Source organism: Hirundo rustica, chromosome Z, assembly GCF_015227805.2.
Source record: "Hirundo rustica isolate bHirRus1 chromosome Z, bHirRus1.pri.v3, whole genome shotgun sequence".
NCBI lineage: Eukaryota > Metazoa > Chordata > Aves > Passeriformes > Hirundinidae > Hirundo > Hirundo rustica.
The window spans coordinates 72,558,363-72,581,120 of NC_053488.1; the positions used below are offsets into that span (position 1 = coordinate 72,558,363).

The 22,758-nt window shown below is 43.0% G+C and overlaps 1 protein-coding gene across 6 annotated transcripts in view; it reads right to left on the minus strand.

Moving 5' to 3' along the window:
- TRABD2A (TraB domain containing 2A) overlaps positions 1 to 22,758 on the minus strand; it is a 124,825-nt gene that overhangs the window by 59,556 nt on the left and 42,511 nt on the right. For 4 of the 6 annotated variants that reach the window (XM_040090362.1, XM_040090359.1, XM_040090360.1 and 1 more), the window contains exons 3-5: positions 17,339 to 17,485; positions 15,004 to 15,178; positions 1,055 to 1,145 (exon numbers count right to left, since the gene is read on the minus strand). In XM_040090362.1, coding sequence (XP_039946296.1) covers positions 1,055 to 1,145; positions 15,004 to 15,178; positions 17,339 to 17,485 — 413 coding nt within the window. The remainder of the gene's footprint in view (positions 1 to 1,054; positions 1,146 to 15,003; positions 15,179 to 17,338; positions 17,486 to 22,758) is intronic. The other 2 variants (XM_058424110.1, XM_040090363.1) reach the window with 1 other exon arrangement.

The window sequence follows — 22,758 nt, forward strand, 5'->3', positions numbered from 1 at the left end:
GGGAAATGGCACCATAATTGGGACAGATTTCCAATTTTCTCCTTTGTGGTTTTTTAGCAGTGAAGAGACAGTATATCTGACAGCTAGCTACATGTTTGGTAGGAGTCTGGAGAAGGGGAAAGCAAAGACTGCAGGCCCTAAGTTGGTGGCAAGAATTCCAGGAAGAGGTGAGTGAAAGCACAAGTGATTCTTGGTAGAGTGTGGAGGAGGAGATTATCTGGCATTCTATAGTTACTGAAACCATGGAGGTGGATAAAAGCAGCCAGTGAGAGATAAAAAGAGGCAGGAAGGGTATATCCCAAAGGACAGCTGCAGTATGAACCAGAACAACAAGTATCTTGGCTTAAAAATGCAGAAGAAAACAGGGGACATGAGAGCAATCAGTCATAGAGGCAGCTTGCAAAGACTCTGGGCAGTCAGATTCCAGGCTGGGAGAGAGTAAACAGAGGTAATAAGAAATAGCAGTATAAAAGAAGGGGATTATTAAAAGGAAGGGCAGTCAAACACATAAAAGAGAGGAAAGAGAAACCTGGAAGCCTCCGTGGTACAAGACAGCTTCCAGATCTGATGAACCAAGCATGCATACTCTGCAGCTGTTCATTTAAGAGTTAAAAACTTACAAGGGCAGAAATTTTATTAAGAACAACAAGAACAATAAAGAAAAAAAAAACAAAAACAAAAATAACAATAACCGCTCCCCCCCCCAAAAATAACAACAAAAACCCACCCAAAACCACAAAAAAAGCCCCACCCCAAACCCAAGAACAACAACAAACTAACAAATCAAACACCCCCAATCCCAACAAAAAAAAATAAGAAACAAACCAAAATGAACAAAAAAACCCAAAACAAACAAACAAACAAAACCACAAAGTAAAACCAAATAAAATCTCCTTTCCAAACTAGCTCATGGAAGAGAAAAGCAAACTGTTGGGAAGGAGAGAAAAAGCCTAGCTAACGCTCACTTATTGTTCCAGCTACCATTCCTACTTTACAATTATTTACAAAACCAGCCCCCCCAATGGCTGCTCAGCTAGGTAAAAGCATGCATTACTTGCTGATGGCTTGTCCAGCTGGAGTGTGTTCTACCTCGTACCCTTCTCTCCTCAAAACATCAATCACTGTGTTGTTGCCCATGAAGTGACCTGTAGTTAAAAGAAAAATGACATAAGAACTCACCAACCACATGGAAAGAGGGAGAAGAACAACGAAGTCCTTCCTCATCACAGGAGGTGTATCACACTCAAGGCAGGCAGGGCTTTATCACTCCCCATCAACATGCACCAGAAACACAGGATTTCTAATGAGTGATTGCTGAACTTTCCCAAGGTCACTTCAATTACTGCATTCTGCCCTTCTAAAATGCAGATGTGATTGCAATTACTCTGGTCCCACAGGCTGTTGCGTAATGGGTTGCCACGGGAGGTGGTGGAGTCACCATCCCTGGAAGTGTTTAAGGAAAGACTGAATGTGTCGCTTAGCACCACAGTCTAGTTGGCATGGTGGTGACTGGTCAAAGGTTGGACTTTGTAATCTCAGAGCTCTTTTTCAACCTAACTGACTCTGATTATCAGGCCATTGTGGATTACTTGAGGGAATAAGAGATGAAGTTCAGACACCCCTGTTCAAGAGCAGCAGTGAGTCTACTTCTGGTGGTGATGCAAAGAAGATCAGAATCCAGCCACATTTTAATAAACTTTAGCATCATAAAGACACAGAGCTGTTGCTCAACATCACTAATGATTTTTAAATTATTAAGAATGATCCAACTGCAAAGAACAGAAAATCACTCTGAAAGCCAATGACTTAGTTCAACCTCTTTCATTCCTTCATTAGATGCCACTGGGGCCAGAAACTTGGGGGGGGGGCTAGAAACATGACCTCAGTCCTGTTGATAGAAGGACTTTCTTTTAGAAGAATTTAGATAGTTCTGCCCTATTTCTGTGATTTACATCTCCACTCCATTCTCAGACAGATGTGGTAGCTGGTAAGATTTTATTTTGGCATCATGGTGAATAAATGACTACTCAAAGGCTAAAGGAGCTTTCCCATCTGGATGCTCTGCTCACAGAATATCTTCCACCATCACTCTAATGCGTCATCAGACCAGGCTGCTGAGAAGCAGAAGAAAGAGAGAACAAAAAGAGAACAAAGGCCTTGCACACTCTGTCATAGATCCAGCTTTCATAAAATATTTCTTCATTTAACAGCCTACATGAATTAATATTTGCCTTAGCAAATGACCCCTTAGAGCGATGCCTTGCTTCTGTAGATGTACACAGTGCTAAAACTGATAAGTAACTCCACAAAAACTGTTGTCTGATAATACTATTCATAAATACATAGCAATAGAACCAACAGAGTTATTTTAGTAGCCAGGGAGAGGAAGAAGTTATAAAGAGAATTCTAACAGTGCTGAGAATATCAGGAGACTAAATATAAGGGATTCCTGACTTTACATTCCAATAGGGGTTGAATGAATTGGAGCACAAAAATCCAGTTTCTCATGCCACAACAGCAAAGTGCTTATGATGTACCAGCTTAAGGCATGAGGTGGATGGTACCATTCAAGCACAACATAAACTTTCCCCCAGAGCATTAACCAATCTAGTTCAAATGAAACTTTTAAGTGAACACTGCAATGCACAACATTGCACACCATATTTTCCCACACAGTAACTGGAGTTTTGCCCCACCTCCTCAGATTACATTTTGTCTGCAGAAGGAGTAAAGCTTATGTACCATTATGTTGACCTAACCTAATACTGTTGGTATCTGCTGCTTGCTGATGGCTCAGCTCCAGAGACAGATAACCGAGAATTCCCTCATGTCAGCAAAAAAGACCAGTTGCAGCAGGGAACAGAAATGACTGTAATGAAATATTGTAACTGAGTAAAATTAGCTACTGTAAAACAAACACTAGGTATATAAGATACCAAACCTAGTTTCTATCTGTCACCTTTAACACAGAGGAGAGGTATGTACAAAGGGAAGGGGAGAAGGATTCATTCCTCCTTCCCTACCCCCACATAGCAGAGGAAGGGGTGCTTGCAAAGATGACACCTTCCTTGCAAATGACAGGAAAGCAGGACAACCTGGACTTGTAGAGAAGTGCCTCTCAACTGACAAGGATAGAGCCAGTGTATATTCCAAGCTCAGACGAGGCATTCACCTCATGCAGGCAATGACACGTGAGCCAAATTCCATCTTCAGAAGTGAAAAGCAGTGCCAAGTCTCTTAACTCATATTTTCCTAATCCAAATCTTTCAGGAGGAAAGGGACAAGGCATAAAGATAAGCAATCCATAAGACAGTGTATGGTCTTAAAATAATTTTCCTCAAGATCGTTTAAGAGCTTACAGTCACGCGTTTAAGAGTGAGCTACTGAATAGCTGCTCACGCCACACGATCAAACACACTACTCCTCCATCCATCTTCAGTCATCCTTGCTCAGAGCAGTGATTTAGAGTGGAATGTAGGAAATCACTGCAGCACATGGATGAATCCCATTTCAACCAGTCAACCTGCTTGAGTGATTTTCTGTAGCTGGGCTCTTTATTTTTAATTTAATGCAGTGATAAGAACATCTTTTTTATCATAGTTATCGGTACATACTTTCACAGAGTGCCTATGCTCATTGTTGCCAAGGCAATGAGTTATGTCTGCATGTGAGAGAAAAATTATGTGTTAATATTGTACAAAAGAGAACAGACCAAATGAATAAATATATGTAAACCAGATGCATACAAATAGAAAGAGGCACGTGATATTAGATTGCTCACAAAATATGATCAATCAGGAGCCGCTCAGGCTAGGTACATAAAGAGCTGGGCAATGCAGCATTCACTATCCAAAAGGTGGGCCATTCGCCCGCCATGAGAGCTTGTTTCTGGCCCAGAGGGTCTACAGGTTCGACTGAGCAAGACACAAAATTTAAAAAGGCAGAAGGGTAAGGGTTTGAGGTACAGGGCCCCACCAGGAGCCTCTCTAGAGTCAGAACTTTTGACTCATTACTGGGAATCACCACAAAAAGCACTTGTATGAGATTTCAGATTGCCAAAGACAACAGTAAGAAACATGATAAAGATTCACTCTCCAAAGTTTCAGATCAAGCAGCTATTGCTGCAAGGGAGACTTATCATCTAAGTCATGTGACAGCGTATAGGCCTCTTTCACCTGTTTTCTATTTTAGCCTAACACACTTGAATGCTCCCCAAAAGAAAGGCCCTGGGCCCTGTCCCATCAGAAAGCCCGCTCTTTTCTTTCTGTACATAGTCCTGCATTATCCTCACACCACTAGGTGAAGAGATGCCTCCAAGAGGTCAATTTACTCTGGCAGGGGGTGGGGAGTCATGAATCTTTATTCTTCTGTGTTCAAGCTCAAAGAGAAACTAAGAAGCTGTTGTGTGGACCAGCTCAGCCATGCACTCTACTGGAGAGTAAAAAAGACCGAGGCCTTTAATCTGCACTGAAAGGAGATGGCATGCAGGGAACACAACAGGCAATATGCTCAAAGAACAACGCAGTTTGAGCAATGCGCGCTTGCAGACTTGACCACGCATTGTGTGCTTCTGACCTTCCTCAGTAGCCATACCCCATCCTGCAGAACACAGGCTATTACTACTGCCCTGAAACCTGTGTCCCCTGCTTGCAGCTTTTACTGTCAAACACATGCATAGCTGCTTCTATAACAATGCCAGTTTAGGTAAGTTTTTATCTAGATGACTGTGGGTTTCAGCAGAGATTGTTGAATCCAAATTTGAGCCATTGTGAATATGAAATATTTCTGCATCTAGCAAAAGGAACTAAGAAATATTGCAAAACAAAGGTTCTGTTTCTGGTACTAAATTTTAATTTTGTACTGAAACCAAGGCTGTAAGACTCATGAAAACTATGCTCCTCCCTGATTTTTAATAAAATTGACTATTCCAAGCAAATAAATAAAGTTCTTTGACCTCTTAAAGTAATTTAAAAGGAAACCCCCATATATACATAATTCTGTGTTTTCTTAAGTAGAAAGATGGCACTTCCCATCTGCCCCAAAAGCATGTCAAGACCTCACCCTTTACAAATATCCCAAGACAATTAATCACTCAACATACATGTAAAGACACCAAATTGTTTGCTAGGTAACCTGATCTTAACTGCTGACTTCCAAGATGTTGTGGGAACAACTAAAGCAGAGAATTATAGCACGGTAATCACAAAACAGCACAAATAAGTCCAGCCACTGGGGACATCATAAAGCTGGATGTTTATTTGGACTGCAAGCACTCAAATGGACTTCTGGTGCCAGAGACACTATGAGTCACTGAAACTAATACTTTCAAGAAAGTTTTAGAGGTATGGATCTTACAATTATTTAGAAGCTTCCTGGAAATGCCTATGGCAATTATCATCTGCTTTCATTCTTCCTATCTCTGCCTTTAACATAAACACAGTTAGACTTCTTAAGTGCACACTGGGGTGCAGAACTTGGAGTAATTTTAACCCAGCTAGTACAATTGTGGAGGAAAAAAGCTGGACAAAATCTTTATTATGTTCTAAAGCAAAAGAAGAAAAGCAGTTATTGTGATCAGTTAAACTACTAATCAGTTTCCTTCATACACATGCTTTCTGCACACACTTCTCAAGAGGAAGACACTGTTTCCAAGCATGAGTATGATGCACCCAGGTGTAGCGAGCTCACACTTCACTTCTCCCAGAATCAGGAGGAGGAAGTTTTGCACAGTTACATTAGATAATCCAAGCAACGCATGGAAAATTTGTATCAGTCATAAGTAGCTGGCATTCCAAATCTGCCATTTAAGTGTATCAAACGCAAAACATGTAATACTAAATCCATTACATTCTTGCATCTCACAGTATTTCCAAGTCCAGAAAAGTCCAGGTACCAGAACAGAAACCAAAGGACAAAGAGCACAGTACTGTCACAAATTTAATATTGCAGGGATAAGGAAATGACAAAGATTGAAGGGGATAAGGTGGCACCAGTGACACTGTAAGTCAACTTAAAGAAACCCTGAATTCACATTAGGTGAAGGTGTATAAGAATGTTGCATTAAAATACTTCTGCAGGTTTGCAGGTCAAACCCCATAAAAACAGCCCTCCCACTCCCTCCTGTATTTTTCAGACTGCAGACCTCTGAACAAAATCCTTCCTGTGATTACTTACAAGATGAAATATTAATGAATTATTAGTCCATAAACTTTGAACCCAAGGTTTTATCCTACTGACACCATGATAAGTGTTTATCCACAAAAACATAATTTCCTGGAAATCTTTTACTAGTACAAAACCTTAGTGAATCACACCTCACTACTCTCAAACCAAACAGGAAAATCTGGCTGGCACAACAGCAGAACAGTGGCGTTCTCTATGCCCAAGAAAGCACTTTCACTAGACATGCAAAGACTAAAAGAAAGTGCCTCAAACTTGAATTCACTCAGGAGGGAAAAATATAACCTACCATTTCTTCAAAAGTGATGTGGTTTGCTAATCAACTCACATATATAACTTTTCAAAGTAGTAGATATTGTGCAAGTAGCCTTGCAAAACATGGAGAAAATTATCTAATACCACGGAAAAGAAACATGTGGAGTTACAATTTGCAAGAGCCAAAATGAAGGCAGTTTTCTTGTCAAAGATAAGATACTCATCTACCTGTTTCTGTTGAAAATTGGGCCTCTTAAATGTAAGATGTACTTTTTATCCTGGGGATTCCCATTTTTACCCTTGGGCAAAGTCAAACATCCTGACAATCTCCAAAAATTGAAGCTAGAAAAAGCTTTCTCACCAAATTTACAACTAAGTTAACACAAAATAAAATTTTACATGTCCATATTGCTTGTTTGGTAAAAAAATAAGAGAAACAGCTTATATTCAGGCAGCCTTAGTTACTGTGTATCCATTTACTGAGAATTTTCCACCGATAAAGCCTTAGGCTATGAGACAAGAAGACCCTAACAGAGGTGACTATGGTAGCAGCCAGCACTACGTTACCAGTAAGGGAAGGAATTACCAGGGTCATATCTGAGCTACAGCACTCACAGCCACCTCTGCCACTGAACCTGCTCCCATTACACACCACTCCTTCCTTTCCAGCAGAAACAAGTTACTAAGAAATTGAAATTCCCCTAGCTCAAAACACACATTACATGATGAAAAGTTTTCCTACTTAGCTGCCCAGTAAAGGCAGTAATGGGTAAACCTAGCACAGATAAGAAGACTGTCAGCACCCGAGCAGAACAGCACAGTTTTTTTGGCTGGCTAATTCTGACAGCTGCACTAATATATTAGAACAGAGGTTTCTGCCTCTAATGCAGAAATGCAAAGCTTTCTTCATTTCAGTGACAGAGATGTCAGGAGTAGTGCCCTTCATGTGAACCCTGGGGCGCTGGATGTGGGTCCTGCCTCCACACAACATTATCTTTCACCCTTCAGGGGTTGTTGTTCTAATAAACCCTGTCATTAGCATTCTGAAGACTCAAAGAGGCTACTAAGGAAAACAGTCTCAAAGCTGCTGGGTTGTATCTGGCGTTCTCAGATTACAGAAGTACAGGCACACCTTCAGGCATTCAGCCTTTCCTCCCACCAAAGGAAGTTAAAATGCTGCTGCATTCCAGACACAGAAGCATGCAGGCAATCAGCAAGCTCTTTGAGCCTAAGGAGAAGTGAGGTGGCCCCAGAAGACTCATTTAATCTGTTTTTTAAATCTATTTTATCACTATGTCGTCTTCCTGCCCCTCCCCCCAGCTTTTTTTTTTTTTTTTAACCTCTTCCAAGATCCACAAATATTCACCTTCTCATAGACTTTTCATGAACTTACTAATTAAACATTTCAAACCTTTTACATAAGGCATAGGTAAATCTACATTCCCTGTGCAGCCCATATCTCCAATTCCAAATGTACTAATAGCAGCTTCAAATTTTCCATGGTGGATTCTGAATTCCCAGCAGATTTCAAAGTGGTATCTCATTTCCCTGAGCAACTTTCTTATTCCCATGGCAGGTTTTTGTTTGGTTTTGCTTTATGGGTGTAAACACCCATACAAGCTGGACAGAGACTACACTGGTCTAATCACCGTTGACTACTTTTTACACCCACTGCTGACAGGTCCTTTCTCCCATCTTTTTTGACTCAGAGACAATAAATCTTGCTCCTCTTGCATATTTTGCATCTAAATATTCCAGATTCCAGAAAATGTCAAGAAGTAAGACTGAACAGCTCTACATGGAAATAGTACCACCTAACACACCACTCAGAGTCAGCACAATTCCACTTTTTCCTGGAATTTTTGCTTTGGGGTTTGTGTGTGGGGTTTTTTTGTTTGTTTGGTTTGGGATTTTTTGTTGCTGTTATTTTGGGGTTGAGGTCTTTTTTGTTTGTTTTTTTTTTATGACATAAGGATTGATGGAAAAGGATTTAGACATGCCTATGGATCCAACGCATGTGGCACCTAAGGCTGGCACAAAACTGACCTCTCACATCACCAAGGATTGTCTCAAAACCTAGAGAAGTTGAAAGAAGCCATTTGGTACACTACAGCAAACTGGGGTAACCATTGGTGGTAACACATTCTGTCTGGGAAAAAAAAAAAAAAACAGTCAGTCTCTGGAGGTTTGACTCCATACAGTCTGACTAATGCCAAATAAACACATATGTTATTTCCTTTAGTAATTAGAAGAAATGGTTGCTGAAGTTCTTACCAACATTTTTTCCTTTGTGTTAGTGGCAGCTTACCAATATTCACTATACTGTAAAGCCTCAGAATGATGCTTTTTTCAGGCACAATAAGGAAAAATAACTTTAAGAGAAAAAGTAATTTTCCAGTGTTCTCAAGATTAAGAGGAGCAGCTTCTGAGGTTGTCAAATCAGCCAGCCTTTCTCACTGAAGTCAGTAATTTCTTCCATAGGGATATAAGGAATCTTAGATCCCCTCTGTACTTCTTACTCATGAACTGACACTTTGGAGTTTCTTAACTGTTCAAAGAGGCAGGAGGGACTAGAGGGAATTTAAACTTCGCTCCTAGAAACCTGGCTTCACCAGAGGTCTTGTCTGACAAAATAAAGTCAAGATCGCAAGCTACTAAATACGCTTCCTCCTACATAATAAAACCCCCAACACTTTTGATTTTTTTCTCTCTTTTTCTTCAGCCCCTTCAACAGAAACCATAAGTAAACTAAAGAAATAAAATGGAACAAAATTACCATGCTGAAGGAAAACCCGTCTAGAGTTGAATCTGATTAGAAACATCAACAGGAACACAGAATGTCTCCACTGGCACATCAGCAGAAAAAAGTAGACTGAATAAATATAATCTAAGCACTGAAGGGGGCAGAAGACCTGATGAAGAATGTAGAAAAGGCCAAGTACTAAGTGTCTTTGTTACTTTATTTAGTGGTCAAACCAACCTTAGGGAATCTCAGGTTCCTATGACTAGGGGGAAAGTCCAGAGCAAAGAAGGTTCACTATGGGTGGAGAAGGATCAGGTTAAGGAACAGACAAAAAGACCAGGATGTTCAAGTCCCTATAGGATATATCCAGAGAAAGTGTGAGCTTGCTTAATGTCACTAGGGGCCACTCTCAATTACCTTCAAAAGATCATGGCAAGTGAGGAAGGTCCCTGAGGACAAAAAGAAAGCAAGTATAACTCTTTGTCTTCAAGAAGGGTGTTGAGGGTTAAGTCTCCTGTAGAATTTCCCACCCCACCTCCCCCCCCCCCCCCGCCCCCCCAAGTTGCTAAGAGACTAAATGCTGAGTACTTAACCTGGACAAAAAGAAGCTGGTCACTTAGTTTAGGGGAGGAAAAAAAAAGCTCCGGGAGAGAGAGCTGAGGGTGGGGGTCGGGTGTCTTTGGTCTTCCGGGGAGCGGAGATCAAGGGCTGCTGGCTGCTGGAGTCCACAGTTAACGAAGGAGACTGGTCCTGGGAATTCTACCATCTGTTGGAGTATCCAGGAATTTGGAGTTTCTTCGCTGTCCTGCTGGATTTTGGGTGAGCCCGGGTCCCGCCGCTGCGGCTTCTCCGGCACTGCCACCTCTGCCTGCCAGGACACCCCCTGCCTGCGGAGGACAGTCCACCGCGCCCGGCTTCCAGCCATCAGCGCCGGAGCTTCCACCGTGTGCCCTCGGGGTTCTTGGTTCTGTTCTACTATTGTTATAATTGCTGTTGGTTTTTTGTCTGTCCTGTTATATTTACTAGTAAAGGACTGTTATTCCTTTTCCCCATAGCTCTGACTGAAAAGTTTTATTTTTAATCTTGCAAATTATAATAACACAGAGGGAAGGATTCAAATTCCTCATTTCCTAGAGAGGCCTGCCTCTCCATAGCAGACACCTGTCTTTTTAAAACCAAGACAAAGGGCAGGAAGGATCTGAGGAATCATAAACTGCTCAGCCACACCTCTGTTCCTGGGGGAGGCAGTGGGGCAAATTAGCATGCAAACTATTCCCAAATGCGTCAGGGATAAGCAAATAGTTAGGAGTGGTCAGTGTGGATTTATGATGAGGGGAAACTTGGTTCATAAAGAAAAGGGAATGAGGGGAACTTTGGCTCAGCAAACCAAAAGTGCAGCAAATCTGCACCTGAGCAGGAATAGCTCCAGGCACCATGACAGGCTGAACACAAAGTGGCTGAAGACCAATTTGGCAGAAAAAGATGCGGCGTCTTGGTGCTCATCAAGTGGGCCTTAAGCCAGTAATGTGTCCTTGTGGCAAAGGCAGCCAATGGCCTCCTGAGAAATGCTGTCAGCAGATGGAGGGGGGTGATCCTTCCCTGCTCCTCAGCCCTGGTAACATATATCTGGGTCCATCCAGTGTGTAGCTCTGAGCTTCCCAGTTCAAAAGATACGAGGACACACTGGAGAGAGTGCTGCAAAGGGGCACAAAGATAATGAAACAATTAGAACATGTGTCAGAAGAGGCTGACACTATTCCACCTGCACAAGAGGTGGCTTGGGGGCCATAATTTATGCATAAATACCTGATAGGAGGCTGCAAAATAGAGAGAGCAGAACTTTTCCCAGTAGTGATGTCCTACGAAAAAACAAGAGGCAGTGGACAAAAACTGATATACAGGAAGTCCCACTTAAACATAAGAAAAAGCATCTTTTGTGATCAAACACTAGAAGAGACTACCAGAGATTCTGGAATCTTTATCCTCGCCCACACTCCAGTCCTAGGACAACTGCTCTCTCTATATGATCCTGCTCTGAACAGAGGGATGAATCAGAGAATTTCCAGAGCTCTCTACCAGTATCAACTACCCATTGACTCTGAGAAGGTTCAGCCAGCATGCAGCACCCTTGTAAAACCTGGACAAGCGGTAAAACTCTCCACAGTATAACAGAACAATGCAGTTGTCACTACATCAGCGTTCCTTCCCTAGACAAACCAGAAACCTATGGCATTACCTGGCTGGCTGGAATCATGTGCCGTCACTTACATTGGCTTAGCATCCAGATCCTGAATGTACCACTCAAGAATTCAGAGAAATTAAAAATGCATATGGAATGAAGACTGATGGTGAAAGATTATAGCTGGCTTTGCTTCACAAGTTCCACTACTGGCAACAGGGAATAGGCCTGGCTTGTAACCCCGGTGCCGCCGTACATAAAGGCCTGTCCACAACTGAGATAAATCTTTACTGAGCATAGTGGAATGCTGCTGGCACTGCCAGCTCTCTCTTCCCATGCTTTCCCCCAATTCCCTCAAAGAGACTTATTTTGGCTTGAAACTTTCCTTGTTTGCACTCTGGCCAGAAGCAAAGTGTTTTCGATCTTTTCAGCAAAATCTGTTATTTTTCAGTTCTTCACTTTGGTGCAAATAACTTCCAAACAACAATGTTCCAGAAATGAGCTCTGACTGTGAAGCATTTTTGATCGAATATGGGGAGAGTACGCCTGATTGATTTAAAAAAAAAACCCATAAAATGTGCTGAATCCAATGATCAAAAATTGATTATGGGCCAAATTACCACACGTAATTCCATCAAAGAAGTCAACATCTATAGCCATGCTATAGATGATAGCTATATCATGACCTGAAAAGAGAGAAGACTTCTTTTGCACAATGTATTACACATCTCTAAATCTCATCAATCCGGCTAGAATATAAAACAAATCCATATTTTCAGATTTTCCTCCATTTGAAATAAAAATACTAAGAGTAGTTTAAATAACAAGAGAAGTTATATGTAATCCCACAGTCACCCACAAACCATGATCTTGTTTGCATGTAATTAATGATAAAAGTAGTTTTTTTCAATGGTGTTCTATTAGTGGAAAAATTGAACTTTTCTTACAAAAAAGCCTAGCTGTTTTAAAAATAAATACAAGGTGAAAAAATCTGTAAAGAAAACATCTGAAAGTCTTCTCTCCCCTTCTAACAGGGAGAACCTTAAATATCCTACTGCCATTTCAATACGATCTTGTCCTGCAGTTCATAAGCTACTGCTAGGATATACTTTTTTCACTGGTGGTCAGAAGAGGTCAAACCACCACACAGTCATGATTTATTTCTATTCTGATAGCCTTTTCTTTCTCTTTCCTTTTCCCACTACTCATTCTAACCTGCCCTCTATGAGCACTTTCCTGGAACCTTTCCACAGTAATTAACTGCAATACAATTCCAAGCAATGCTTAAAACTGATCACAAGACATTTGTTCATCTTCACTGCTTGCTGGCATAAAAATAACTCCTCCACATAATTATCTATCACATACAGCTATCTGCATAAGCAAAAGGCTGAATTAACTTGCTGGAAAACAATGAAAGACTGCATTCATAATTGCAATATGCACTCAGGAAACCTCAGAATTCTGTAGAAATTGATCTGTTTTCTGCAATATTTCCTGTGATGCTACTTCCCATTTAGACGGTTAATAAGAAACAATAGATGCTTAATAAGAAACAAATGAAACAAACAAAACAAATAAACAAAAACCCACCAGAAAACCTCATGCAGTCAAACAAGGGCGTAATCAAGAATTGTGCTGCTATATGTGGGAGGCTGGCACTATCCTTTTAACAGAGCTATTTGGAAGAGCAGATGAGATCAGAGGACAGACTGGTATCAAAGCCAGAGAGTAATTAGAGACCATTTCAAAATCAGTCCAAAGTCCCCAGAAAAGACAGAGAAGCTGTCTGGGTTCAAAAGTATGATGGAAAAGCATGAGAAGAGCACACTGGGTGCTTGGAGATCAAGCCATGCACACATAAGCCAAAGATCAAGGGTGTTCATTTAGGCACAAGGCTCCCAAGAGTGCTGCAGTATAGAAATGTTGGCAATCAGAACGCAGAAAAAGGGGAACTGGGAAAATAAAAGGAAAAAGAAAAACAAGATTCCAAGAAGCCTGGAAAAGGATTTTAGTACTGTCATGAAAGCTGAGAGCAAGAAAACTGAGAAATTAAGAAGGACAGGGATCTGTCCTGCTCTGCAGGCCTCTGGACTCTAGGGTAGTGCTGTGCACACCAATGACAATGAAGACAGTCTAGGGCAGAAAGGCAAGAATAGAAAGAAATTGATGCGAGGGGAAACAAATGTCAAAAAACCATCTAAAGATACGTGATTTGCAGCTACTGGGATTCAGAGCATGTGCAAGGAGGGGAAGATGCTTTCTCCTCTTGAAAGGATCTTGCTCTTGGGAGATGTCAGCGCAACACATATGTCTGCTTACACAGGCTGCTCATCACTCCAGCTGTGATGCAGTAACCCCAGCCCAAATGTCTGCAACTGGCCCCCTGACAGAAGAGTAGCTACCAGCAATACACTCAACTTGGATGTGGGGCTGGCTCATGCTTTCATCAGAAACAGTCCAGCAGGTTCAAATATGCTCAAAACTTCAGCAGCGGAGTGGAGCAATGCCCTGGTCTTAGCTTACAGAAAGACATGACCAGAATCTACACAACCAGGGCCTGCTTCACCGTTCTTTGCGGGAGGGAGTTGCACAGAGCAGTGATGCTGCAGGAAGACAGCAGGTTACAGTCTTCACACACATCTGAACAAACATGGTCAGCCACCCTTCCTGATGTCCCGGCTCACACACTGTGCCCTTGTTATGCTAAGTTTGTAACCACAACTCACTGCTGCAAGTACAGAAATTCTCACAGACTGTGAATACAAATGCTTTTAGTGTTTAAGTAAATATTTTCCTTGCCTTGTCTAGATCTTTCATCCTCACTAATGCAGTATGCACTGAGACTGAAAAACCACACATGGATACTGACTGACACCAGTCTGTTTTCCCCCCTTCTCAAAGGCCATATGGCTCATGGTATAGAGGATGTGATACTTCTATGGGAATTAGCACCTGTCTTTTCTAACACGGATCCTAACTTCTTCCTTTCCCTGGAGCTAGAACAAAGGATTGGAGTAATGGCAAAATAATATACCCTCCATCCAGCCCTAGTCTGAAATACTAACCTTATAGAGTTGGATGTGCTGCTGGATGTCCCTGTAGAGGAGCTGCAGGAAGAAGAAGGCAAAATTGTGCCTTTGTTTTTCCCTTGCATTTATTGAGTCCCTTAAATTCACACAATTTGACATATATTTCTTTTGAACATGTCCTTGAAAGGTTCACTCAAGCACTCGTGCAGCCTCAGATGTGCTGCCTTTCATCTCAGCTCCCTATTCCTCCTTTCCTCTTGTAATGGTTGCCCAAACAATAAACACGTGTGCATGTCTATGACCTGTTCCTCCTGTGCACGCACTACAGTTGACTCAGTATCTTTGCCTCTGCATACAACAAATATGCTTACAATTAAGAGATATTGCAGTAAGTGCATGCACTGTGAGCTCTTTGCACACTGAAGAAAAACAGTCTCCTACACTGAGAGGGTCTTCCTACTAGAGTACAACTATCAGGGAATAGCTGAATTCCGTGTCCCTATGGTAAAAATACTGACCCCTCTTTAAACTGAGGCAAGCATTTGCAAAATGCTTCTGAAGGACACGGGAAGGATGAGTTCAGTTGAATGGCACCACATACCACAGTCACATACCAGCTCCAAACGCAAAGAAGAAACTCTTGTGTGGGTGCTCTTCCAGCAGGTCCTTCACCCTCCTGCCCATTCGCTCATTTCGTTTGTAGATGAGCTCCTGCCGGAAGTAGCTGTCTATTTCTTGGGCAGTAATGCGTTCATGGGCTGGAAGTGTAGCATTAATGAAATTTGGGACCTAAGGTAGAAAAAAAAAGTCTTCATGAAAGGGGAATTTATTTCACAGCCAGCTATCATGCACAGGCATTTCTGCTCCACACAGAGTATAGCAGCAGCTGCCTCATCCTTCATGGCACAGCCAGCAGGACAAAACCCAAAGCAACCTAAAAAAATAGGTAGCAAACTTCTAATGATGTATGGTGCTTCATTTGTCTCAATGTATCATTTCATAAGCTAGCCAGATGGACTTCTTTTGATTCAAAGTCCACAAATACTTTCATTTTGCAACATTGAAGATCCTAAATCTCGATTGTTCAGTTGAAGAAAATAAGTGTTTTCCCCTAACTGCTTTTAGCTGCATACCTCATGACTGCCATAGGTATGACATAACTATAATGATAATTATGCTCTTCTAAGAGAATTTGACTGGTATCAGAGCCCTCAGGCTGCCAAAGAATAACTGTGCAATTCGAAGTAGTTAAAAAAAAAATATCCTTAAACATTGAAAGGGCCAGATTTTGTCAGGAAAGAACGTGTTACCACCTCCAGTTGCGGTATCTTTTAAAATGCTGGCTTCTTCCCCTGGGGCCCTCAAGGACTGCTGTGGCTGCACATTACCCTGACCTCTTGCCAGTGAAGAGAAAACATGGGTCTGCAATTGTAGCAGCAATCCTGGCTTCTTGACAAGTAGCTTTAGGCACTCAGTTATGGGGACAGTTAGCTCAAGGGCCTGCAAGCAGTGATTTCTGGAGAACAATGCCACTAATAAGCCAGGTGCTTTCCCTTGCAAGGCTGCAGCAGATGAAGAGACCTTGGAGCCATTCAGAGACTATTATGGAATATTTCTGAAAGGTAGTTAGCCCGCAGGTAATTACCTACTGGGCAAGCATGGAGTCAAATTCAACTTACTGAGAAGTTTTGCTTAAAACATAAACTGACTGTGTTGTAAACTATCAGTATTCAGCTCTACTGCCAAGGAGAGTGCCCTGAGGTGGAGCCCCTCACATTAAGTAAAGAACAGTTGTTCCCTTGGCAACATGCACATCTCAGAAAGAGCTGCTCTCTCCAAGGACGATGGGGCACTGTCCACAGCCTGTAACATCTCCACAGGATAGTGATGCAGCATCTGCAGCCTCTTAAAATGCTGGTCTCCTCTGAGAAATCCTTTGAAACCTATGCACAGTGTAAAAGCTAGGCAGTATTAATGACCAGGATCCACCTGCACCTGCAGGAGGGTGGGCATGCAGGACAGGAAGGCAGCATCACATGCGCAAAGCTCGGCACCAGAGAAGCAAGGGTTGACTCTGCAGCTCCGCAGCACTGCCCCATATGTACTAAAAGGTCACAGAAAAATGGTCATCCAGCACAGAAACCTCAGGTATCAACACCTGCCTTTTCCGCACCCTAAGGATAGAGCCTGTGTTTTCACTGACGTGCACAAATTGCCAAGGCAATACCTCACAGAGAAGAACAGAGAGGCCTGACGTCTCAGCCTGAGGTTAGTTAATCTAAGAGCCACAACAGGCCAAATTGGTCCCTGCTGGGCATTTTCTCATGGTTTAAAGATCAGTGTTGCATTCCATTGTGCTGCTTAGGAAACCATCTCCATAAACCCAAGTCTGTGAGGTCTCAGAAGATCTCTTTCACTTCACATTCAGTCTAAATCTATCTTTTCTTTGTTTCACCCCGTTTCTCCTCTTTGGGCCTTGTCCACAGCATACACAGTCCTACTGATAGGGACATTAAAAAGCTTGCAATTTGCCCAGCCCTACACAAGTGTCCAAGTCACTAGTGCATTTCTCTGTTCCTACTCACACAAGAGAGCCTGCTGGTGCTCTCTGTTGGTGTTAAGTTTGCTCATACCTAAGCTAGCGTAATTCCACAGGATCCTTAAGAAAGTAAATGACTAACTCATAGAGCTTTGATGCTAAAGTGAACACGGCACTCATCCAAAAGGGAAAGTCAGGTGCACCTTTGTTGCTTGTGTGCAAGAGAGAGATTGAAGTGGTGCAGACTTCTGGAACAGAAGGCTCAGGACAGCAGATGTGCCAGGGAGCCAGCAACATGCCCCTGGCCCTCACCCAGAAAGGGCCTGCCTGAAGAGATGAGCACACGTGTTACAGGGGTTAGCACTACAGGGATATGTGTGTAGTACAAGGGCTGCAGTGGCAAAACTCACTTGAGAAGTGTCATGGTTGAAGATGATGGAGTTGAGGTCCCCACAGTTGTAATGCTTGATAAGGTCTTCTGTCGTATAGGGGATCTGGAAACTGCCTGCTCGGAGGCTCTCCTGCTGCAAGAGAGTCTGATTCAAAGCAAAGATCACCTGAGGAAGGGGGAGAAGGGAGGAAAAGACAGTTCCTGGTAAGTTCTCTTTTCATCCCATGAGAAGGTCACAGACATACTGCTGATGGCCCTCTGAAGCTGCTCCTGCTCTGAGCCTGCCAGTCTAGACATCACCAAACAATGCCTCCTATGGCTCCACAGGTACTCACACCTTGGATCCTGGCTGCTCAGAGGGAGTCTCACCACATTTAAACTCAACAGGGTTTTGCCTGTGACTTGATTAATATAAATGATACAAAGGGGCAGGCTGAAGAAGGAGCAATCTTGCTCACTAGATGACAGTCTGCCTGACCACCACAGAGCCCCAGGACCTGACAGGCTCCTATCCCCCTATCCCCATAGCTCCTCAGCTGCCTACCTAAATTAAGCATGGCTTCTCCTTGTCTGCCCTTCCTTCCTGACCTGCAAGGACAGTCACAGAATGTTGTTTCCTGCTTTGTGTCTCCTCTCAGACACCGTATCTGTTTCAGGCAGGACTGGCTCTCTGGAGCGGGCCAGGGAAAAGTGGTGGCTGTTGGGAGACATGGGAAGCTGCTCTCCCTGTAGCGGCTCAGCACTCAGCCTCTCACAGCTGACTGCCTCTGAAGGCAGGGCCTGCCAGCAATCCTTCCTCCTCAGCCTTCCCCTTTGCCTCAAGAAAAACTATCTGGCTGCCACAGCTCCAATCCCCAGGGATCTTTCTGTTGCCCATAAAGAGAGAAAGTCAGAAAAGTCCACCCTCCAGAAGAGGATGCCTCCCCACCTCAGCAAGGCAGGGCTCTCCCAAGGCAGTGGCCTCAGGGCCCGACCCAGACACTGGCTGAGGTAGAACTGCCCGTGCCTCCGGCAATGCACAGCCCATGAGGATGGCAGCCACCTGAAAGGGACAAGAGAGCGCTTTGGACCAACAGGGGTCTCTGAAGCCAAACAAATGCAGAACCTCTGTACCTCTGGTTAGCTTCTCCAGCCACTGCAGACAGTGGCCACCATGCCCCTGAAAGGCAGGAAACCAAGGAAAGACTTGGGGTGGAAACTCCCCAGGCTGAACACGGGATGCCTGTGGGCACCTTTGGTGAGGCATGGAGCTGTATAGTTCCCTGTGCAGGGAGCAGTCCTCTGTCAGCATCTGGCAAATAAAACACTCCCTTCTCTTCTGAGCACATCTCTTCACGCTTACACTCATGTTACCACTGGTTTTCACACCAAAACTGGACAACTGTAACAAGCTTTCTGACTACCTACTGGTTTGTTATTTTTATTTTTAAAGGAAGTAAACTCAGATACACTGTTTTGAATTTTTTCAAAAATTACTCATGCAAGTGTTATTTTCTAAGCTCTGGTTACTGTCTGTGTAATTAACTCCTCCTGGACATTTGCCTCAAACACCATCAAAGGCACTCTAGAACAGAAAGTATTTTCCAACACTGTGAAACTCACACATGAGTAAGCATACTCAATGCGCTGAAACTATGTGAACCAAATTTTGGGATAACTGAGCAGATGTGAAAACAAACAGGTGCAACTTCCCTCCCCCAGCACAAACATCTGTCTCCTACAGAAAGGTACATATTCCACCAGACTTGAAATCACGCTGTCCCCACTACAGCTAGACTTCTCTCTTTGGATCCAAATCACTGTATGTGTAACCCAGTATGAAAGCACATAACATAACATTAATTCTGTGAGTGTGTATAGCAACATTCGCTCACATCTCATGTTTGTAAATTCACTTTGTTGGTACAAACTGCATTCAACTACAATAATAACTCCATGCAAACACTCAGGCAAGTTACATCAAATTAAGCAGTGAATATCTTGCAAAGGAACCCCATTAGATTTTAAAGTAAATGGAACAAAACTAAACTGAAACCACTTTATGTCTAAACAAAGGTTTGCATGTGAGCTGGGGTTTATCGTACTCCAAAGTCATCATTTTCCATTTGCTTGCCTTCAGAGAACTCCTAGTGGATGCTAATGACCAGACAACATTCACTGAGAGACAAGCCAAATCCATGCAGAAAATACGGGATCTCTACAGCTATGACTGCTAGGTCATGCCAGGAAAATGTCATATGTACAGTCAGCCAGTCCAGCTGAAAGCACTTCCATTGGAATGGCCTATTTTTAAGCTATTGGACACCATCTGCTTGATTATTTATCACTAAAGCAGTATGCCTTTTTCCAGAACTTGGAAACAATGACCAGACAGTCCCTGTCCAGATAGCGGTCAGTAAATGTAACAGCCTCCTGAGCTGGTCAGGTAGCTCTGCCTCAATGTTGACTAAGCACATCAAAGAGGTTTTGCAATCTTTACTGTTTGATTTTCACCCAGACACAAACCAGCAGAGGGTAACTGGCTTCTGGAGAGAAAACACCAGCCTGCTGGGTGAGGTGTGAAAAAAAAGCCAATTTGCCTCTCTCTGCTGTACCCCTGCAGCCTGTGTTCCTGTTGTTGCTTGCTCCACAGGCTACCCTCAGGTCCATATAGATCTCTCCATTCCCTCTTGCCATGTGCTTCAGCTGAAATAGATTCAGACTTGCCTCCAAACAGATTCGGCCTGGATTGCAGCAGTGAGGCCAAGCCATACAGGCATCTCCCTTCCTGTGAGTACACAGTAAACTGCTAAGAGCTACATAAATCTGCTCCAAAAGGACAGCATAAATTTCAGTGATGACCTAGAGTTATGGAGGATCACAGCACACATTTCACAGGAACAGAGGCAACTCACCCCCTCTTCCTCCGTATCTCTAATCTTACTGCTGGCATGACAAAAAACTGCCCCAGCTTTGGTAGCTCTATGGCCTTTATTAAGAGTACACTTTTCTGGTTGGAGGTGTGAGAGTTGACACCAGACATAGGAAGAAATTTCAGGATGGCAGCAGCTGAAGGGCTTGCCTGCCCAAATGGGAAAGCACAAAAGGCCCCTTACAATGAGATTGTCCACGTTTCATCTTACAGAACAAAGTGTCTGAGCTCACTCTTCAAGACTCCTCACATCCTATCCTAACCACAACTGCCTGGGGACAAAGCATCCAGCAGCCTGCCTTGGACTCTATGGTCATATGGGTGGTTTGTGTAGCAATGCATTGGCTGTTTGTCATGGAGGACTACAGATCGTTCCCTGACAGCTCAGACTTCCCCACAAGCAAAGTTTTTCCCCACTAGCAATGATTTTCCCCACTCAGACCTAGACCTGCATCCTATCACTGTACAGAGGACATGAGGGAAAAGTCACACAAGAGCCACCTGAAGTCCCCCATCTAGAGAGTGGGCCTCCCCCTTGGTTCTGTGAGGGACAGAGGCAGTCTCCACTACTTTGAGGACAGCAGCAGCAGCTCAACTCCTTCTGCACCAGAAGCAAGAAAAGTCAAGGTACAGAGGGAGAAATCAAGAAAGCATCAATGTCCTTGAAAATCAGCCCTCCCTAATGAGTTACAGTAATTCATCTATCAGACTTTGCACAGCTGGAGTACAGGAAATTCTATTGTCAAAAATACTCTCCACATCAGCTGGTCTGAAGAGCATGGTGGCATCTGCTGCAGGGGGGATGATGGCACACCTACTCAAGAACTACAGGATTACAATTTGACATCAGCATGAGTGTACAGCCTCTCAAAGCAATGTGATAGTTCCTCTCAATTCTTCTATCAATCCTGCCTTCTTGGGAGAATTTAAACTCCTCAGCAGAAAGAGAAGGGGATGTGGGGGTAAAGGGGCAGGAACTTTTTGTGATATCAGATCCTCTTAAAGTTCTGCCCTGGTGAGAAGGTTATCTTCAGTAAATAGTAACAGATAAACATTGTCAGGGTCTCAAGAAAAGGGAAGATTCCTGAACCCACTGTTCTTAAAGGATTTGCTTTACTGAGATGGAACTTGCTCAGAAGTTGATAACCCATTATCTGTCATTAATTCTCAATGAAAACATTGGGGTAAGTGCAAAGTGATGCTTAGAGAGGACCACAGCCATCGAACTCTGCAAATTGGATCTCAGCCTTGTTTACTGGATGTGAAAAGCTGAAGAAAGTCAACAGATCCTGAGAAGCAGGGACCAGATCAGCAGCTGGTCTGAAACTGCTATATTTGCTAGGCACAAATATTGCTTGCCTTCCAAAATCCCCATTTGATCCTGCAGTCCTTTCACTCCTAGTATTTCCAAGCAGTTAAGAAAACAGCAAATAAGGAAAAGTTAGAAAGAAATTTTCAATTTTGCCTAGAAATCAAACCCAGGAATTTGGGTAGATCTGAGCTCTTCCAGCAGATGGTACTGAAAGTATGCATCTGTCTTGCAGGTATCTCTTGCATTACACTATTTTACTATTTCCAAGATCTTTCCTGTTGGAATCCAGAGAAATCACTCTACATTCATCCTCCTTGCAAAACTATTTCTCCTTATTTCACACGCCCGCTCCAGGGACTCCATCTTACTCTGCTCCATTAAGTGTATTCATACTTCTGAAAAGATGTATTCAGAGAACAAAAGTAACAAATTTATTAGAAAGGGATTTTTTATTTCCCACCTCCCATTTTCACTGTGATCTGTTTTCCCTCAACTCTCTCCCTTTTTGTACTGTGGAAAAAATTGATTAAGCTCTCTAGTATACATATTGCTGCAAACCTCATTCTCCTCCTGGAGATTTCTTCAGCTGTCAGGAGACAGTTGTCCCCTTTGCTAGCATTGTTGGAGTGGCCTGCTAGGCTAAGGGGGTGGGGAAAAGGGAGTTAGAGCCTGGCAGATGCCTTTTTTGTCAAAGACAAAAGACCCCCTGCCATCCTCTCCACTTTTCAGTACTTTCATCCACATTGGATCAAAGTGCGATTCTGCATATGAAAGGAATCTGGCATTATTCGCCTCAAATTAGCCTATCGCCATCCTGCTAGCCTCCAAGTCCTCCCAACAAAAGCACTCACATCTGTTCCATCATTTGCCTCATCTTTGGTTTGGTTTTTTTTTTGTTTTTTTTTCTTTCTACTCTCAGTTTTTGAGGGCCATTCAGCCCCTTGAATTATAGGCTGGGGAACATCTTCCTTGCTCTGGGATCGCTCAGCCAGACAATTTGCTTTTAATTGTCTTAAGAAATCATGGGCAGCTTTTGGGTCCTTCCCAGAGACTAACTGCATCCATTACAGCTTCCATTCAGTCTCTTCAGCCAATTCTTTCCCTTTTTCTCCTCCTTCTCAAAAGCATGTTTCTCTCCTTGCTCTTCACCTGGAGGAGACGATTGCTTCTCTGGGCCAATGAACACTATTTTCCCAAATCAAAGCGGGCCTTAAAT